At 32.8% G+C, this 18,900-nt stretch overlaps 2 protein-coding genes and 1 long non-coding RNA gene across 3 annotated transcripts; 1 reads left to right on the top strand and 2 right to left on the bottom strand.

Annotated features, from left to right (window-relative positions):
- Positions 1-1,203: 1,203 nt before the first annotated feature.
- On the top strand, positions 1,204-17,045 carry LOC139509139 (uncharacterized). The gene is made up of 3 exons (XM_071296084.1): positions 1,204-1,356; positions 14,622-14,858; positions 16,411-17,045. The coding sequence occupies exons 2-3, from the start codon at positions 14,702-14,704 to the stop codon at positions 16,977-16,979; spliced, it is 726 nt and encodes a 241-aa protein (XP_071152185.1). The 5' UTR covers positions 1,204-1,356; positions 14,622-14,701; the 3' UTR covers positions 16,980-17,045.
- LOC139509141 (calcium-responsive transcription factor-like) lies at positions 5,223-13,502 on the bottom strand (the record flags this gene model as incomplete). Its single annotated transcript, XM_071296085.1, has 6 exons — positions 13,316-13,502; positions 8,935-9,065; positions 8,112-8,284; positions 7,877-7,984; positions 6,417-6,566; positions 5,223-5,468 (listed from the first exon to the last, which is right to left on the bottom strand). Coding segments are annotated over exons 1-6 (828 nt in total), but the record flags the coding sequence as incomplete, so codon positions are not given.
- On the bottom strand, positions 10,729-12,141 carry LOC139509140 (uncharacterized). Its single transcript, XR_011661579.1, has 2 exons — positions 11,406-12,141; positions 10,729-10,846 (listed from the first exon to the last, which is right to left on the bottom strand). It is a non-coding gene; the product is annotated as an uncharacterized lncRNA (long non-coding RNA).
- Positions 17,046-18,900: the final 1,855 nt, after the last annotated feature.

Here is an 18,900-nt window from a genome sequence, read left to right as displayed (position 1 = left end):
ACCAATCCTACAAATGGCGGCGTTCTGAAGGAGAAAAATCCACAAATCGCTACGGACTCATGCCATATATTAATTCACAATATGTTCATTTGTCGAGATAGACATAACACCACCTTGCCTTTAAATTTACTTAAGAGAAATGGTTGCGAGAGAGTTGGAAAAGGTTTAAACAGTTAATTCCAACATAAGTTTCAACTGTTGACGTACACAAGAGGGTCAATTATTTAATATGCTTTTAGGAAAAAATAAGTAAATATATAGTTCAAAACATCAACCAAAAGGAAAGTAAAACTTTATTTTAAAGCCCATTGCATTGGAGGTGTAGGTAAATGTATGGTCTTTGGTTAGCTTTCTTGCTAGCTGAACCATGAAGTCATCATTATGTAAGGTATAATACCCTCCTTTCGAAGTATCCTAGTCCTACAGACAGACAGATTGGTTACCTGTATGTCTATAGTCTACTTTAAAAGGAGAAAAGTTTACCTAACATAATAATGACTTCTCGGTTCAGCTTGCAAGCAAGCTTTCCAACGATAATATCTTTATCTACACACTCAATGCAATCGGCTGTAATAGATTCCTTCACGTGGGACAATAGCAGTGCGATAGAATAACTGTTTATACATACATACAATAACATCGACGTTATAGTCAGAAAAAAATTACACACAAATATACTTTTTTTTCATCTCATGCATAAATAATGTTTTATTTTTTTGTTTACTTGAAGATGCCCGCGAAATCGCAGTACAATTGGGCAAGTGTGGAAACTAAAGAGCTTCTTGAATTTCGAGGGCATTACGTCGACTGAGCATGTGCGAAAGCGTATAAGACACGGATCGATATGGGATTCCGAATTCATATATTTTCTCTAAAATTGACGTTTTCTTTGGAAAACAGATTGTTTCAAAAGGAAAATTTAGGAAGTGCAGTGTATGGTTTCAGAGGAGTCTCTTTCTTTTAGTGGTATAGATACTAATGTTACAATTCAAAAAATTGTACTCGTTGAACTGTTTTGTAGTTGTTAAAAGCTTTTGCAAGTGCAAATTGTAAATGCAACCTGTAATTAATTGAACAGAACTCTATAACTGTAGAAAATATAAATAATCGATTTAGCTTTTAATTAGGTCTTTTGTCATGAACAAACAAATATCTCTAAAACCATCAGAAATGAAATCAGATTTCGCGTGAACCATATTTGTCAATGTTATCTAGAATGTCAAAAATCTATGTGAAATCGACACGATTAGCGCCATTATTAAATGGAATTCAACATATAACCGATTTTATCAGATACTAAAGTGATCCATCAAAACACATTATAACGGCAACAAACGGAGCCTTGAGAAACGGAGGGTAGGTAGTAAAGGGACTGTTTGAATGGTCTTCATTGATGTGCTTTTATGATGGTGGATTTTAACCCAATAATCCAGTCGTTATATTTTGCTACTTCAGTGATGTCTCGCAAGTAGAAGAGATAGATTGTTGGGAGTGACTGAATTATTCTTGTTTTTTAATGTTATTCCGAATAGGTAGAAAACATATTGCAGTTATTTCTTATAATTTAATTCTTAATTCCATTTTAAACCGGAGTAAATCATGAAAAAAAAAATGATGAAGTCTCGGTCACATGACAAAATTATGTCTATAAGCTGATAAACAAAACGACGTAAGCCAATCAGAAGACGCGTTACATCCAAAATTAATAATTATTAGAATATGATGAGATTGAAACAATGCCCTTAAACGAATGCAGTGAAGAAACGTCTAATGATTTGGTGCACCACGTGACGAATTATGCAAATAAAATTGATCACAGATATCAGGATTAAAATTTGTTACGTTTACAGAAGACTCATCAATGACTCTCGAATCATAAATGCAAAAAAGGTGCCAAATAAACTACGATATCGAAGTCGAAGAGCACCAATCTTATATTTTTTTTTAAATGTCAGAAGTATTTACCAGTATTGTGATAAAATGACAATGGGAAAATGATTGAGAGATGAACGTGTGGCCATAACTTCTACGATAACAAGATAGACAGCATTTCAATATCTTATTTTTACTGTAAGATCGTAAACCAGAATCAGACCTACATTTCTATAGCTGCTCGCATCCGCTTGCATGAGCGGAAACACCCCCTCCCCTTTCCATTTTTACTTTAACTATGTGAACATTTCATGGTATTCCGGGGGTTAAAACATCTTTTCAAAATGACAGAACCTGCTTTTCTGACTGAGAACCATAACGTCTATACGAATTGAGTCGAAACTGTGAAACAAACTTAAGCCTCTAGAATTCTGTGCAATCCAATTTAATGATGCATGGTCAATATTTGTTCTGCTAATTAAAGTTACTTCATAGAAATTCAATACAGACACATTCGTTAGCAAAACAACCATCAATCGAAGACATTAAATGGGAAAATAATTTAATTTCTTCTTTTATAAGGAGCTGTCTAGAAGTAATCCCTTCAATCATTCCGGGTCAATATAATTGTTTCCGTTCCGTATGTAATTTAGGTTTTATATAGAACACAACAAAATTGTAATCGTCATCTTATCTTTAAATAACTTGTCTAAAAATAAATATGGGAAAAACATGGAATATATTTAAGATGAACGATCGTAATTATCGTCAACTGGTTGTTTTTTTACATTGAAAACACTGATCTTTTGTTGTATAAAAAATAAAAAAATAAAATTATTGCAAAAAACATGAAACCCTGACGAGTTAAAAATGCAATCATAGTACATTGTATACACATGTGACAAGAAACATAAATGAAAAAAAGGGGGGATGCACACCTTTTAAAGGATCCTAGACATCTTGCAAAGACAATGATTCTTTGATGAACGCAAAGAATAGTTTCCATTAAGTCCATTTACATTTTGGTTAATATTAAATACTTGGCATAGGAATAAAGTGCAATACTAATTACGCACTAATTATGCATAAATACTCTTTTGTGATATGTGATTCGAGTTGTTTGAAAAGTTAACCATTTCTCGTTGTTTGAATAATGTTTTGGTGGTGTGTCATATGATTTCTTAATAGATATAGGAAGATATTGTATGAGTGCCAACGAGACAACTCAGGCATCCAAATAATAATTGGAATTAAAAATTATCGTGGCTTCCCTTTTTTTGTAATTTGAACATTTTTTTCCATATTTAGATCACATGTTTTAGTCCATACTGTACAACAATAATCAAAAAGAGGAAATGCGTATTTATTATTAAATAAACATAAACCTTTTTGTGGAATATAATGCTTCAATTGATTTCGTAAACCTAGTCTAGTACTAATCACGGTACATACTTTTTTTATTTGTTGATTCCATGAAAGACAATCATCGATTATGATACCAAGTAATTTTTCATTGTTTACATTCATTCCTTTTATTGTGTACTGTATTCCAGCATGACTGAATCTCGGATTTTTCTTTTTACTGTGGATTTGTGTAAAAGATATCTTGCAAAAATGTGTGAAAATATTTTATGATGGATGTTTTGATTATTCTTGTAGTTGTTTGCGACCAAAACTTATATGCATGAAATATTTGCCACTGGAATAAATATATATATATATATAGAATAAAAACTATAACACGAATTCCCATACGTATGGAAATTCGTGTTATAGTTTTTATTATACAATCATTCAGACTTTATATATAGACACAATGAACAGATCTGAGAATACTCGCAGTTATCCGACAGCTAGTTCAAAGCCACTAACAACTAATAAAAAATTATGCCTCTACGACTGAACAATCAATCCGTACACATCCAACATACAATGGATTTAGTGTAAAGAAATCTAGTCATATTTACTCCTTTGGTTTCTTTCACATGGTTTTTTTTTTGTATTATCCTACTTTTTGTTTACCAGTATGTGTGTTTCATTGTCAAACGCTGTACAGTTACTTTAATATTTGAACTCTGGCACACTGTTGCCTCATTTTGAATCATACCACATCTCTTTTTTTATACAGTTCCATTAGTTAGAAATATGTAATACGAAGTAATTGCATCTACCTTTGACTGATAAATTTGGGTAGACTGATATTTATCATATATCATCTATTCAGTCACTAACACTAATTCACTGTTATCCGGTCATTCATATAATATAAGTAAGTCATCCAAACAGCAGGTTTCTGTTTTAATGATCACAAAGTAGTTTTAACAGATAACTTCTATAAATGTCCACTTGCAAATATTTCGTTAATTTAAACCGACTATGAGACACTGGAAAACAAGGTATGAATGTTATCACTTGAAGTCATAAAACTTACATTAGAACATTTTATTAAAATTGATTATTGAAATCAACTAAATTCATCTGTGTAAAAAAAAAATCTGTAATATATAGCATGCATAAGAAAAATGACCACAAAAATCAACATGAGACAGAAAGTATGACCACAAAGCACCAACAGATAACAAAAGGACAAACAGCAGGAAAAACAGTACACAAAACAACTAAAGACTGAGAAATTTGAATCCCTCCAAAATGAAGCCTGATCTTATATGCTCTGGAAGGATAATCAGATCAGATCCTGCTGTACATGAAACACTGCTTAGCTCATCGTGTATTAAGAGATATTAAAGAAGTGAAAATAAGACACACTTTTCTGCTGCCATTCCAAACTTCCCTATTTATTCAGTCAAGCTCAGTCACAAAATATGGTGCCTAACACATGTAACACTGTCATTCATGTATGTAAATAAAGTCATTCTATATATAACTGGATTTAAATTGTGAACCACAAACCAGCATTTGTTCTACTAAAACCCTAACATTGACCCTCAAACAAAAAAGTTTAAAAGGTCAAATAAAGTATGAAATCATGTAGGAGGTCATTGCAATTGTAATGAAATGTTTACTAAAATACTGACTCAGAAACAAAAAGAATGAAATTCAAATGTAATGTTATACAAATGCGGATGAAAAGGTAAATATATATCAAAAGATATTTTTATTCTTTTTAACTACATTTACATTTTTCAAACTTCTTTTTACAATGGGCTGTCATATTTCTGACTTAGTACATGTGTTTCCATAAAAATATGGTGGGTTAATCTGGTTTTATAGTTTCATACACCACCACAGATGCCAAATACACAAATATATAGAGAATAATACATACTACTGTATTTACTACTAAACATATGATAAACACATATAATCTATAGTATAAATTGATTCAATACCTGATCTACATTTGTATTGCGTAGTCTTAATAGAGCTAACGCCATATGGTTCTTGATGTCTTTGATTGATGGCCAGAATCTTTTATTCAATCTTGATGGAATATTCTGGCCATCAAACAAGGTCTGTTTTACATAAACCTCTAACAACAGTTTCATTTGAAAAGTGTTTCCAACTTGATGCTGGACTACCATTAAACCAATATACTTTTTGAGGTCTTCGTCTATTGGTTGAATCAGTGAAGCATCCTTAAAAAAATAACAATTTTAAATAATGCATTAGGATAGAAGTTGGCAACACATATTATAAATCTCCAATATGTTGACCACAGTGGTCAGGTAGTCCAAAACATGGTCTTTCTTACACAAATAGATTTATATATATATATACGCCGCTAGATTAAAACTGATGTGGAAAGGTAACACATGGCCAGCGAAAGCTTCATTTTTATGAAGCCCAGGTGGTCGTGTGGTCTAGCGGGACGGCTACAGTGTAGGCGATTTGGTGTCACGATATCGCAGTAGCATGGGTACGAATTCCGGCGAGGGAAGAACAAAAAATTTGCAAAAGCAAATTTACAGGTCTAACATTGTTGGGTTAATGTTTATATATAATTCTGTTTAGTATTAAATTTAAATTAAGATCCATTTTGTTACATCTTGTGATCAATTTTATTTGGCAATTGCCAATGGCAGTCAACAGGGTTTAAGAACATCAGTTGTTCGACCTGTTAGTCAAATGTGTTTTGTTTAAATATACTTTTTCACTTTTTCAATCTTTTGCAAAATGTTGTTTGTGCTGTTTTTTTACCCTTCTACAACGACGTTTGTTTTACATGCACACTTATAAAAATTGTGCTTTTTATCCAACGCTATCATAGGTTTGGTTGTAGTTTTCAATTTAGACTCGTACATATGTATATATATTTATAACCTTTCAGGACAAGTGAGTTGAAAACTAATAGTATTAAATTGGCCACTTAATATTAGTTGGAAAATAAAAAAAAGTATCTTTCCTCCTATTGAAAAAGAACACACACATTACATCTGGTTCAGACTCTGGCTTTCGCAATTTCTAAGAATATGACATTTTTGTATAAGTTGTTTACCCTATGATTAGTTAATAAAAGCACAATTTCTTAAACTGCCATACTGGTCTAAATGGCACAATGAGTATCATGATACGAAACTAGTTACCTCTCCCATAAAGTGGTTTTCATGCTCACTGTCATCAGGTATACTGACAAAGAAGGTGTGTTCCTTTCTAATAATCTGGCCTGTTCTTATTTTTTGCTTTATGGACAAACTGGCCGCATCTTTTTCACTTCTTTTTCCACAGTCTGAAACCTATGGAGAACATATATATATATGAAACAAATAAACATTAATTAAGTGGGATTGCCTTCATGAACTTCATAAAAATAGAAATACTTGATTTAAACATTAGAATTATTAAAAGAGTGACCGTATTATGCTGTTAAACATTTGTCTGACATATATGAATGACTGGATTACATGAATGAATGACTGGATTACATGTACAAATGACTGGATTACATATATGAATGACTGGATTACATATATGAATGACTGGATTACATATGTGAATGACTGGATTACATGTACGAATGATTGGATTTCATGTATGAATGACTGGATTACATGTACAAATGACTGGATTACATATATGAATGACTGGATTACATATATGAATGACTGGATTACATATGTGAATGACTGGATTACATATGTGAATGACTGGATTACATGTACGAATGATTGGATTTCATGTATGAATGACTGGATTACATATATGAATGACTGGATTACATATATGAATGACTGGATTACATATATGAATGACTGGATTACATATATGAATGACTGGATTACATGTACAAATGACTGGATTACATATATGAATGATTGGATTACATATATGAATGACTGGATTACATATATGAATGACTGGATTACATATATGAATGACTGGATCACATATATGAATGACTGGATAACATATATGAATGACTGGATTACATATATGAATGACTGGATGACATAAATGAATGACTGGATTACATAAATAAATGACTGGATTACATATATGAATGACTGGATTACATATATAAATGACTGGATTACATGTATTAATGACTGGATTACATATATGAATGACTGGATTACATATATGAATGACTGGATTACATAAATGAATGACTGGATTACATAAATAAATGACTGGATTACATATATGAATGACTGGATTACATATATAAATGACTGGATCACATATATGAATGACTGGATTACATATATGAATGACTGGATCACATATATGAATGACTGGATAACATATATGAATGACTGGATTACATAAATGAATGACTGCATTACATATATGAATGACTGGATTACATATATAAATGACTAGATTACATGTATTAATGAATGGATAAGCTGAAATAAATGACTGGATTACATGTATTAATGACTGGATAAGCTGAAATGAATGACCGGGTTACATTTATGAATGACTGGATTACATATATATGTATGACTGATAAGCTGAAATAAATGACAGGATTACTTTTATAAATGACTGCCAGGATTATATCTATGAATAAATGAATTACATGTATGAACAAATGGATTACCTTATAGTCAGGGAATCTGATGACATGTCTCACTCTAATTCCAGCCGAACAATCTTTCTTCTTGGTAGTTTGTAAAAGTTTTCTTGTTTTCTTATAATCATGATCTCCCTGAAATAAATTCAAATTTGTATAAATGCATCGCATATGTTCTCATAGTTATTGGGAAAATTTTCAACATAAAAGGGTTCATCACTGGAAGCAACTTGTAAATCTATCTTTTTCATTTCATTCTTACCACTTGGTGATCTTTCCCTTTCTTCCGTTCCTTTTCTTTTGAATGTGTGTCTTTCCCATGGTGACATGCCATTCTCTTCCTCCCAACAATAATGAATAGAACCCCATCATAGGAAATGTAAGGCACAGTTGACTTTTGTGTGTCCTCAAAACGAACTTCTGAGTGAAGTAAATCTGAAAAATTTAGATATACATGATGTTATAAGTTCTTTAATATAAAGCCAATAATTCATTTCTATTTAATTTATTTAGCAATTAAATACAGCAACATTGTTGATGTTGATGGGTTAAGTCTTTAATGCTTTGACCATGTGTTATTACAAAGAATTATACATGATGAATGTATTTCATTGAACAACAAATTTGTTTTTCAGGGTTTTTTTATATACATAAATAAGGCTGTCAATTTTCTTGTTTACATTGTCATTCTGGAGCCTTTTATAGCTGACTGTGCAGTATGGGCTTTGTTCATTGTTGAATGCCGTACAGTAACCTATAATTATTAATTTCCGAGTAATTTTGGTCTCTTGTGGAGAGCTGTGTCATTGGCAATCATACCACATCTTCTTTTTTATATTAATCATTTCATATCAAAACACTGAAAATTATTTTCTGAGACATCAAGAATCATCGCATCAGACATTTTCAGTTCGACAAGATCAATTTTTTTTTTAAATTTTCAATATGAACATGAAGGTATTACAAACACCATAGTAAAAATACTACATTGGGTTATCAAAAGTCAAACTTAACCACCAGGAAACCTCAAAGATAAGCGTGATAATTTTTTTACATTAGTATAAACTGATAAAAGCTGTAATTACCAAAGTCATCCTTCCCAAACATCTTATCTTTTTTGACTGTAACATATTTTGTTGATTTTGACAGCTCATGTTCCCGAATGGCTTGGTAAACTTCATCCAAGGAATGAACACATACAACCTCATATGTGACACTACATATATAAAAAAAAAAATATCAATTGCAATTAATTTACATGTATATTTTTTAAATCAAAGTAATTTTCATGACTATATTATTTGCATGTATCACTTAAATGTTTTTTGTTCTTTTGTCCGCCATTACTGGAAATCACACAGGTTCCCAGTAAAATTTTGACGTCACATTACAAAATATCTGACGCCACAATACAAAATATCTGACGCCACAATGGAAAAGTGATTGTTGTATGCGTCAAAAGTTCACGCATCAGGGTCAGCCAGGATTAGCGATAAGGTGTATGCCTTAACCAAAGGATGACCCATGCTCATAAAAGCAAACAAGCCTATTTCTAATGGGGTCCTTTAAGTCTTGATATCAAACAATCAATTTTACAGCATTAATAGTATCAATGATACACAGCATAACTTATCTATATAAAAATAATCTAAATATTTTCCGTTTTTCTGTTTTTTTTGGCAAGTGCAGAAATTTTGTATAAGTTTAAAAAAGTAATAATTTTTGTTATACAAATATAATTCACAGGCATATTTCTTCAATGTCAGGCACCCTGTGCAGTTTTTAGCCTAGAAAATATAAAATGGCGAAATTGTGTCCACGGCAAATATGTGCGTTTAACGCAGCGTTAGGCATACCTGTTGCTCGGGGAGGGGGGCACTTTCTATATAATTAGTGGTAGGGATGAGCCGCTGGAATAGGTTACTTTTTCATGCTCTATGATATATGAAAAGGGTGGGAAATTCAGATTAAATATTTCAATAGGTTGATATTATCACTTGCTTGATTATATCATAAGTATCTGAAACTAATCAGATGTCCGTATTTATTCTGATGTGGTATTTCCACTGATGCCAGTGATAGATGCAATAAATCCAACTATTTTGACATTGGCACCCAATTAACATTCAAGGGTTTGTATAGGTGTAATACCACCATTGATTTTCCCCTATTAGTCTTTGTTAAATTGGCACTTTTAAAAAAAATGTACAGTATTTACCTTTATTTCAACCAAAGAAATACTTTGCATGAATAAAGTTTAATCCTGTCCAGTGCTACAGTGAAAATTTCACACTACATTTCATTGCATATAAGAAAGTAACCAGCACCGGAAGTAAACAACCCAATTTTTACACTATTATTTACTGGTTACCTGCTTTGGTAACTAGGTAACCTTAACTTTCCAAAATATTTTATAAGACCATCAAATAAACAAAGAATGATGCTTTCAGACACCCAACATACATGTTTATGACTCAGAAAAAAATAAGTGCATTGAAATGCAGGGTTAATTTTCTACAACTGTCAAATTCAAGGGAATATTTTTTTAGACCTACTTTCGTATGCAACCGGATGTGCCGTATCATGATTTGGTGGTATTACACCTAAAGAACACCTAAATGTCAAATAAACTTAATGTAATTTTTTTCCCTCCAATTGCAAGTTATTTCAAGCATAACTGCCAAGTTTTGTTTCAGTCAGATCTATAGTTTCAGAGAAAATCACTATAATGTAAGGTCATATCCTATGGCGATTTCAGTCTTATTTCTTCGAAAAATCCTTTTTTCAGTGTATCATTATAAAATGCAGTGTTGACTAATATCTGATCATATACTCATGATCTAAGCATTCAAACAATTAAATAGGATACAAAAGACAACTTTAAGATGATATACAATTTTATTGCACCTTTTAGAGTTCATTTGAAGGTCTGTTTTGGTCTGTTTTGGTCCATTTTCCTTCTTCCTTCTTTTTTCATCAAAATTTGATATCTTTTGCCTAAAAAATAAAGCAAATGTAATTATTTTCCCAGAAAAAATGAAAGAAATGTAATGTCAAATCAACAATTAAAGTGTTTTAGCTGAAAGAACTGTTTCTATAAATGTTAACAGTCTCCACCGAAGTTTCTATAAGCCCTTATGTGTAACTTGAGTTTTTGGTCTGTTCCCCGAGTATGACAAATAACGGTTCCCTTTCAGTCAATCATAATTGTTACTGATATCAAAATCATTTCATTTATTTATTGCAGTATATTTCTAATAGATTTACACCTGAAAAGTCCACTTTCTTGTATTTTACATTAAAAAATGAGGAGAAAGAGTAATAAAAAATACATCAAAATGGTTTTAAAAAGGGTTATGTCCCTTTGAATGCTGGTAAAAAAAAAATTGGTACGAATTATAAAATTTAAGTATGTGAGACTGGATTCTGATGTGTATAAATCCAAGGCAAGTGTTTAGATGATGTTTTGTCGGTGTAAAATACAGATGGCACAATGGCAAATTGTAAACTTTTGCGGCCAAAACAAAAATAAAACATGACATTAGTTGATACATACCTCAATGCTAAAGTGTCATCTGCAGACCAATTCACATATAAGATTTTTCAACAGAATGCTTGTCAGATTCATGGTTAACACTGAAATGAAAAATCACATGTTGTATAAACAAAACTGTAAAGGTGATTTAAAATTTGACACAGAGGCTCACGTAAAATGGGGATTAGCATGGCAAGCTATAAGAAAGGTCGCAATGTAATATATGTATGTTGATTCAAAAGTGTATTTCATAAATTAAATTATATCATATGAAGAAAAATAAGACTTCTCTTTAAAACCATTATTGTTTTACCATTTTAAATCAAACAGTCTTGGTAGGGTTTGTGTTTTCGACACCTTGTTGGGTGTGTACCACGACAAACTTGGCGGTCTTGGTTAATATGAGGCGGCTCGAAAGACAAGTGCTCAGGGTTAATGCATCTCTTCTGATGACACAGATGAGACACATCAAATTCCTCTGATAGGTCAAATTTCTCAGTGTGCAACATGTATGCAAATCTGTGACCATACAAGGTTCTTTTTTTTCTGTCCCAAGGAAACCTAACACTATACACTGAATACAGCCTTGTCTGTCCACCCATTTGACTTAGCAAACACCCGTAAACCCCCATTTCAAGGCAATTTTCCCTCAAACGTGCTTTCTGTGTCTCAATCCATTCCGAATAGTCCATTTTTACAACGTATGAACTAGTTTAGTAATAATTTTTAAAAATGAAAGTACAATAAGGTCACCAGTGCACGTGTAGTTTCCCATTTAGGTGTAATACCACCATTGATTTTCCCCTATTAGTCTTTGTTAAATTGGCACTTTTAAAAAAAATGTACAGTATTTACCTTTATTTCAACCAAAGAAATACTTTGATTGAATAAAGTTTAATCCTGTCCAGTGCTACAGTGAAAATTTCACACTACATTTCATTGCATATAAGAAAGTAACCAGCACCGGAAGTAAACAACCCAATTTTTACACTATTATTTACTGGTTACCTGCTTTGGTAACTAGGTAACCTTAACTTTCCAAAATATTTTATAAGACCATCAAATAAACAAAGAATGATGCTTTCAGACACCCAACATACATGTTTATGACTCAGAAAAAATTAAGTGCATTGAAATGCAGGGTTAATTTTCTACAACTGTCAAATTCAAGGGAATATTTTTTTAGACCTACTTTCGTATGCAACCGGATGTGCCGTATCATGATTTGGTGGTATTACACCTATACATAAAACATGATAACAATTATTTAAAGAAATTCCATTGTGACAGTGCCCTTTACAAGGGAATGGCAATGCAACTTTTTATCAGTTTTTAATTAATATTTAAACATGTTAAAATCGGTAAATGTGTTAGACTCTGTTGTGATATTACTTTTATCTGACCATGGTTATTTATAATACCATCTATGATCTGACCAAACGTCTTTTATATATATTGTATTTTGGAATTGAAATATCTTAATTCATAATGAAAGATGTAAAATGGGCAATTAAGAAAAAAGTGTGGCGAATTTATTGGAAAAGACGGTGATATTATTGCGACTATTTTGCTCCTTAACAAGAACGTGATGATGAGCAGGGAAAATATTGAAATATATCTATAGGTCTGTTTTTTGTTAATTAATATACATGATATATATATGACAAGGTATATATTTTTGATGAACAAAATATATGAAAAGGGTGGGGTACTTAATGTCTCAGCTGCTCACTCCTACCAACAAAAAAATTAAGTGCCCCCCCCCTTTCCCACCCGAGACCTGTTGGTGACCTTCTGCTGATGTTTTTTTATTTGGTTGGGTTGTTGTCTCTTTGACACATTCCCCATTTCCATTTTCAATTTTATTGTTTGCTAGGTAAATAAATTAGCATTAATATGATTGTAAATTAACATAAAACGAATTGTTATACCCATTTGAAGAAACTGCCATGAAGGAGCATAAATATTTATATATATTCTTCTTTGGACTTTACCGCCAAAATATCATATCAGAATTTATATATCTAAGGTAAATACACAGAAACTGATGACGATTATTTAATGTAAAATTTTATTCGTTACGGAGCGGAAACGATAATTTAACCGGAATGAATGAAGGGATTACGTCTAGACAGCTCCTTTTTATAACCCTTTCAAAGGCCCTCCCTCGATTCCTGATGACAATTAACACTAAATAATTATCAATATTAGAATCAAATCACTTCATTAGTGACATATCACCCAAATAAACAGAGCTAAATTGTCGATTTTACCGCCATTAAGCAGTATCAAATCTATATACTCTATCAGAGATTGAAAACAAAAGAATAGATTTGATTGAAATTATAGAATACTAGATTAATTCTTATTTAGAAATAATTGTAAAACAACCTTCAGAATACTTCCTGTTTTTGTTTTGATTGATTGTACCAGCTAACGTGGATATCATTTGTGTTTAATCATTTAAACGAAAATAAAAAATAAAATACGTAGGATAGAATGCAGCTTGGAACTTGTTATCGTCTTTTAAAACAATTCACGCAGACTATGAGGGGGGGGGGGGGGGGGGGGATATGGGCACTAGGGACACATTCTTGTTTTTTTTTTTTTGACTGGTAATCGTATCTAGTGCCTAATAAGATGGAAAGAGTTTTCATTCTCCTGCGTAAATGTTAGATAGGCGATCTAGCGACGGCTATGTGTGACATGGTTTGCTAGAAAATCTGTCGATCAAAGTCAGCCGAATAAAAACATGTTACAATGAGTTGTAACATGAAGTCACGTGGCTTTTTATGGGACAAAATTTCAATGGTATTTTTAAACGCAAACTAAAATCTACAACCAGCAAGTTAAAAAACAATTTATTATCAATTTCTTACAATTTCAGGAATAGTTATAGCTGTAGGATTTGATGATATAGGTTCATTACAGTGACGAATCCAGGGGGTCCGGGGGTTGGAAACCCCCCTTTTTTTAGACGATCAATGCATTTGAATGGGGACATGTGGTTGGAACCCCCCTTTATCCTGGATTGGAAAACCCCCTTTTCAAATGGCTGGATCCGCCCTGTCATTAGACTCACTTTGAGATCTCAAAAAACAAGTTAACAAACATTTCATTATCAATGTCTTACAATTTTTAGGAATAGTTTAAGCTGTAGTATTTGACGATATTGGTTCATTAGACTACAATCAGAAAAATAACAAACATTTTATTATCAATGTTTTACAATTTCAGGGATAGTTTTAGCTGTAGGATTTGATGATATAGGAGCATTAGACTCACTTTGGGATCTGTACCAGAGAGGAAAACTTAGTATGACCTTCCAGGACGTTATTGTCAACAGCACGGTATTAAAGAAGCTCAAAACAACCAAGATAGTACTCAGATCTAAAATCTTGGAATCTGAATACAACAACTGTACAAACGAACTGTTGAGTAGAAAAATGAAAAGACTAGAAATAAAAACTAGAGGTAATTATCTTATTGTGACGTATTGTCGTGGTAGGGATATAAAAAACTAGAAATAATATTCTTACTTTGACGTATTGTCGTGGTAGGGATATATAAACTAGAGGTAATTATCTTACTGTGACGTATTGTCGTGGTAGGGATATACAAACTAGAGGTAATTATCTTACTGTGACGTATTGTCGTGGTAGGGATATACAAACTAGAGGTAATTATCTTACTGTGACGTATTGTCGTGGTGGGGGATATACAAACTAGAGGTAATTATCTTTCTGTGACGTATTGTCGTGGTGGGGATATACAAACTAGAGGTTATTATCTTACTTTGACGTATTGTCGTGGTGGGGATATCCAAAGTAGAGGTAATTATCTTACTTTGACGTATTGTCGTGGTAGGGATATACAAACTAGAGGTAATTATGTTACTGTGACGTATTGTCGTGGTAGGAATATACAAACTAGAGGTAATTATCTTACTTTGACGTATTGTCGTGGTAGGGATATACAAACTAGAGGTAATTATCTTACTGTAAGTTATTGTTGTGGTGGGGATATACAAACTAGAGGTAATTATCTTACTTTGACATATTGTCGTGATGTGGATATAAAAACTACAGGTAATTATCTTACAGTGACGTACTGTCGTGGTAGGGATATACAAAATAGAGGTAATTTTCTTACTTTGACCTATTGTCATGACAGGGATATTGATATATGTACCACGTATAAAGATTCCGTTGGATTCTATATTATTACATGCATTTGAAAAAAAACTTGAATTTTCCATGCCAAGAGTTATGGTTATTGCACGTTTTCAATTTCGTTTGATAATATATCAAAACAGATGATAAATAATTCTTGAGTTTCCCATGCCAAGAGTCATAGTACATTTTTTGTAATTGCAAAAGATCGTTATTGCATTGTATAAATTACTTCAATCGTATTATAATGATTGTTCTTTCCTTTTCCTTTTTGCCGACTGCTTGGCGGATCGTGTCCATACAGTAGAACTATTCTGATTTTGACCAAAGTAGCGAGGTAAACGATTATTTTGTCGTAAAGGGTTACAATTTGATGTGTATGTTTGGCGGTGTATACTTTTCATGTGAACAATTAACATTCTATATTTTTTGTCAGCAAGATTTCAGAGTGCGGTTCCAATGCATAGATCTTCCAAAAATTGTGTACCAAACCCCCGCACCCTAAAGCCGCCACTGGATTCATTGTACACGGTTAAATTAATATTTTAGCTGCGTCGGATATAGAAATCGACCTTATGCAAATTTACGTGAATATACATGTACATTACTCTGATTTATTTTTGAGCATTCATTTACGTAATACAATAAAATGAAAGATGAATTTTGTCCGTTTTGTAGCATTCGATTAACAATTCAACTTGCAAACAGTCCCAGAATTGAATTTGTTTTAAAAACCTAAATAGGTTAACAGATGCATTGCTGTTGATTTGTAAAAGGTCGATTTCTATCCAACGCATCTCATTTTAAGACACAATATTAAACATGCATAAACATTTGTACTATTGACTTTCCAGAAGTAGACAAGAAAATGGTGCTAAGATTGACAGAACAACAAAGGTGTTTCACCGATAATGTGCAATCCCTGAAGGACACGGAGGAAAACATAGAATTATCGTTAGGAGAATTTGCTCTTACCATGAAACAGATACTACCGCAAGGTGTACTCGAATTAAAAACTATACGAGAGTTCGAAACAAATTACAAAATGGCCAAAGGAACATCACGTGTCAAAAACACCAAAATTATTGACCAGTTCACAGACATGTTAGGGAAGTTACGAACCACATTCACGGAAGCGTTTACACAGTTATATGTACCCTTACTACAAGTTCATTCCATTTGTGAAAGCGAAAAACAAAAACAAATTAAAAGAGACATATGCAGGAAAATTAACATTGGACAAGAATTAAAGAAACCGGAAGCTCCGCTCAAAATTGTGATTCATCCCGTCTGGGCAAGAAAGATACTTCCTCGGGAGCAGTCATTATTCCGTGGACTTGTGTGCGTACTTCCGCTTGCCGTGGAAGCTCTCAAAGACATCGACTTCATGCTTGATGAATATATTAACGATTTTGTATTATAATATGTTTCTATTTCATGTCATTAGTCCGTCCATATAATATAAAATAATAAAATGTACCATCTAAAATGGACTCAAACCTTTGCCTTTAAGAATGCTCAAAGCGGAGACCATATACATCTCTCGAGCATCTGCATGGCTCTGTATGTTTTCTGTCTTGGTTCATTCTTCAACAAGTTCGTTAGATATGTATACATACATGTAAATGTAATACGGGGGTTGTTCACTGTTGAAAGCTGTTTGGTGACCTATAATTATAGTTTCTGTGTCATTTGGTCTCTTCTGAAGATTTGTCTCATTTGCAATCATACCATATATATATATCTTTTATACATATACTTAGATATAGTATACTACATTATGGTTATTGTCTATGGAGAAATAACTTTAAAAATGTGGTGCACACTGAGTAACGCGTATTTCGAATACACAGCAAAAATAATACAGTTATTCCTTATTATTCAATTCTCAATTCAATTTTAAGCCGGAGTAAATCATGAATAACGTTGATGACGTCACGGTCACATGACAAAATTTTGTCTATGAGATGATAGACAAAACACTTGTCAGCCAATCAGAAGATGCGTTACATCCACAATTTCATAATTAACACAAATAACTATTGTTACTCTACCCAGTACACGCTGGTTATTGCCACTGAGAAGACAATTGTTTATACCACTGCTGGTTATAGTAATCAAATGAAGCCTTTGTTACTCTACCCAGTACACGCTGGTTATTGCCACTGAGAAGACAATTGTTTATACCACTGCTGGTTATAGTAACAAAATGAAGCCATTGTTACTCTACCCAGTACACGCTGGTTATTGCCACTGAGAAGACAATTGTTTATACCACTGCTGGTTATAGTAATCAAATGAAGCCTTTGTTACTCTACCCAGTACACGCTGGTTATTGCCACTGAGAAGACAATTGTTTATACCACTGCTGGTTATAGTAACAAAATGAAGCCATTGTTAATCTACCCAGTACACGCTGGTTAGTGCCACTGAGAAGACAATTGTTTATACCACTGCTGGTTATAGTAACCAAATGTAGACATTGTTAAGTACCACTGCTCTTTTAAAGTGTATCATCTACCCAGTAAATAGAGTTAAGAACCACTGATGGAAGGATACCCTTACCACAGCTGTAATGACCTCTTGTCTACTGGGTGCCTGATACACTAGGATACCTTTAAAAGCAGTAGTATAAAATACTGTACTGGATAGATGAAACGCTTACAGGCATTGGTACTAACCACCGTCTACTGGTTATATGATACACTTCAATACCAGTACCAGCAGTGGTACTAACCACTTTACTATGTAGATGGTATACTTACTTGCAGTGATACATAACAATGTCTGTTAGGAAAAAGGTATCTATACTAGCAGTGGTATCCAACACTGTCTGGGTATATGATACACTTCATAGCAGTGGTACTTAATACTCTACTGGGTATATGATCAACTTAGGTACCCTTGCAAACAGTGGTACTTTATACTCTACTGGGTATATGATCAACTTAAGTACCCTTGCAAACAGTGGTACTTGATACTTTACTGGGTATATGATCAACTTAGGTACCCTTGAAAATTTTGTGAAGATGATATAATGGGATACCCTTTCAAGAAGTAGTTCTCAAGACTGTCTACTGGGCAGATGCTATACTTATATATCGTTACAAGCTGTGGCATTGACCACTTTATCATATGTACATTGTACACTTTGATACCCTTACCAGTAGTTGTAATAAACACTCTCTAAATGGTAGATAAATCATCCAATTCCAATCTCCATACTAGAGTGGTATCAGACACTGATATTTCATACATTTTGGGTACTCTAACCAGCAGGGGTAATACAGAATATCTACACACTTATATGCAAACAGTGACAGTTACAAATAGTGATGTTTAAC

This window comes from Mytilus edulis, unplaced genomic scaffold (assembly GCF_963676685.1).
Source record: "Mytilus edulis unplaced genomic scaffold, xbMytEdul2.2 SCAFFOLD_801, whole genome shotgun sequence".
Taxonomy (NCBI): Eukaryota; Metazoa; Mollusca; class Bivalvia; order Mytilida; family Mytilidae; genus Mytilus; species Mytilus edulis.
The sequence above is the reverse complement of the archived record's forward strand: the minus strand, read 5'-3'. Positions and strand labels throughout refer to the sequence as shown.

Bases quoted from the DNA above. Each gene is read 5' to 3' on its own strand.
- LOC139509139 (XM_071296084.1), top strand. From the start codon at position 14,702: ATGACCTTCCAGGACGTTATTGTCAACAGCACGGTATTAAAGAAGCTC. The intron at 14,859-16,410 runs GTAATTATCTTA...TTGACTTTCCAG, and splicing joins ACTAGAAATAAAAACTAGAG to AAGTAGACAAGAAAATGGTG.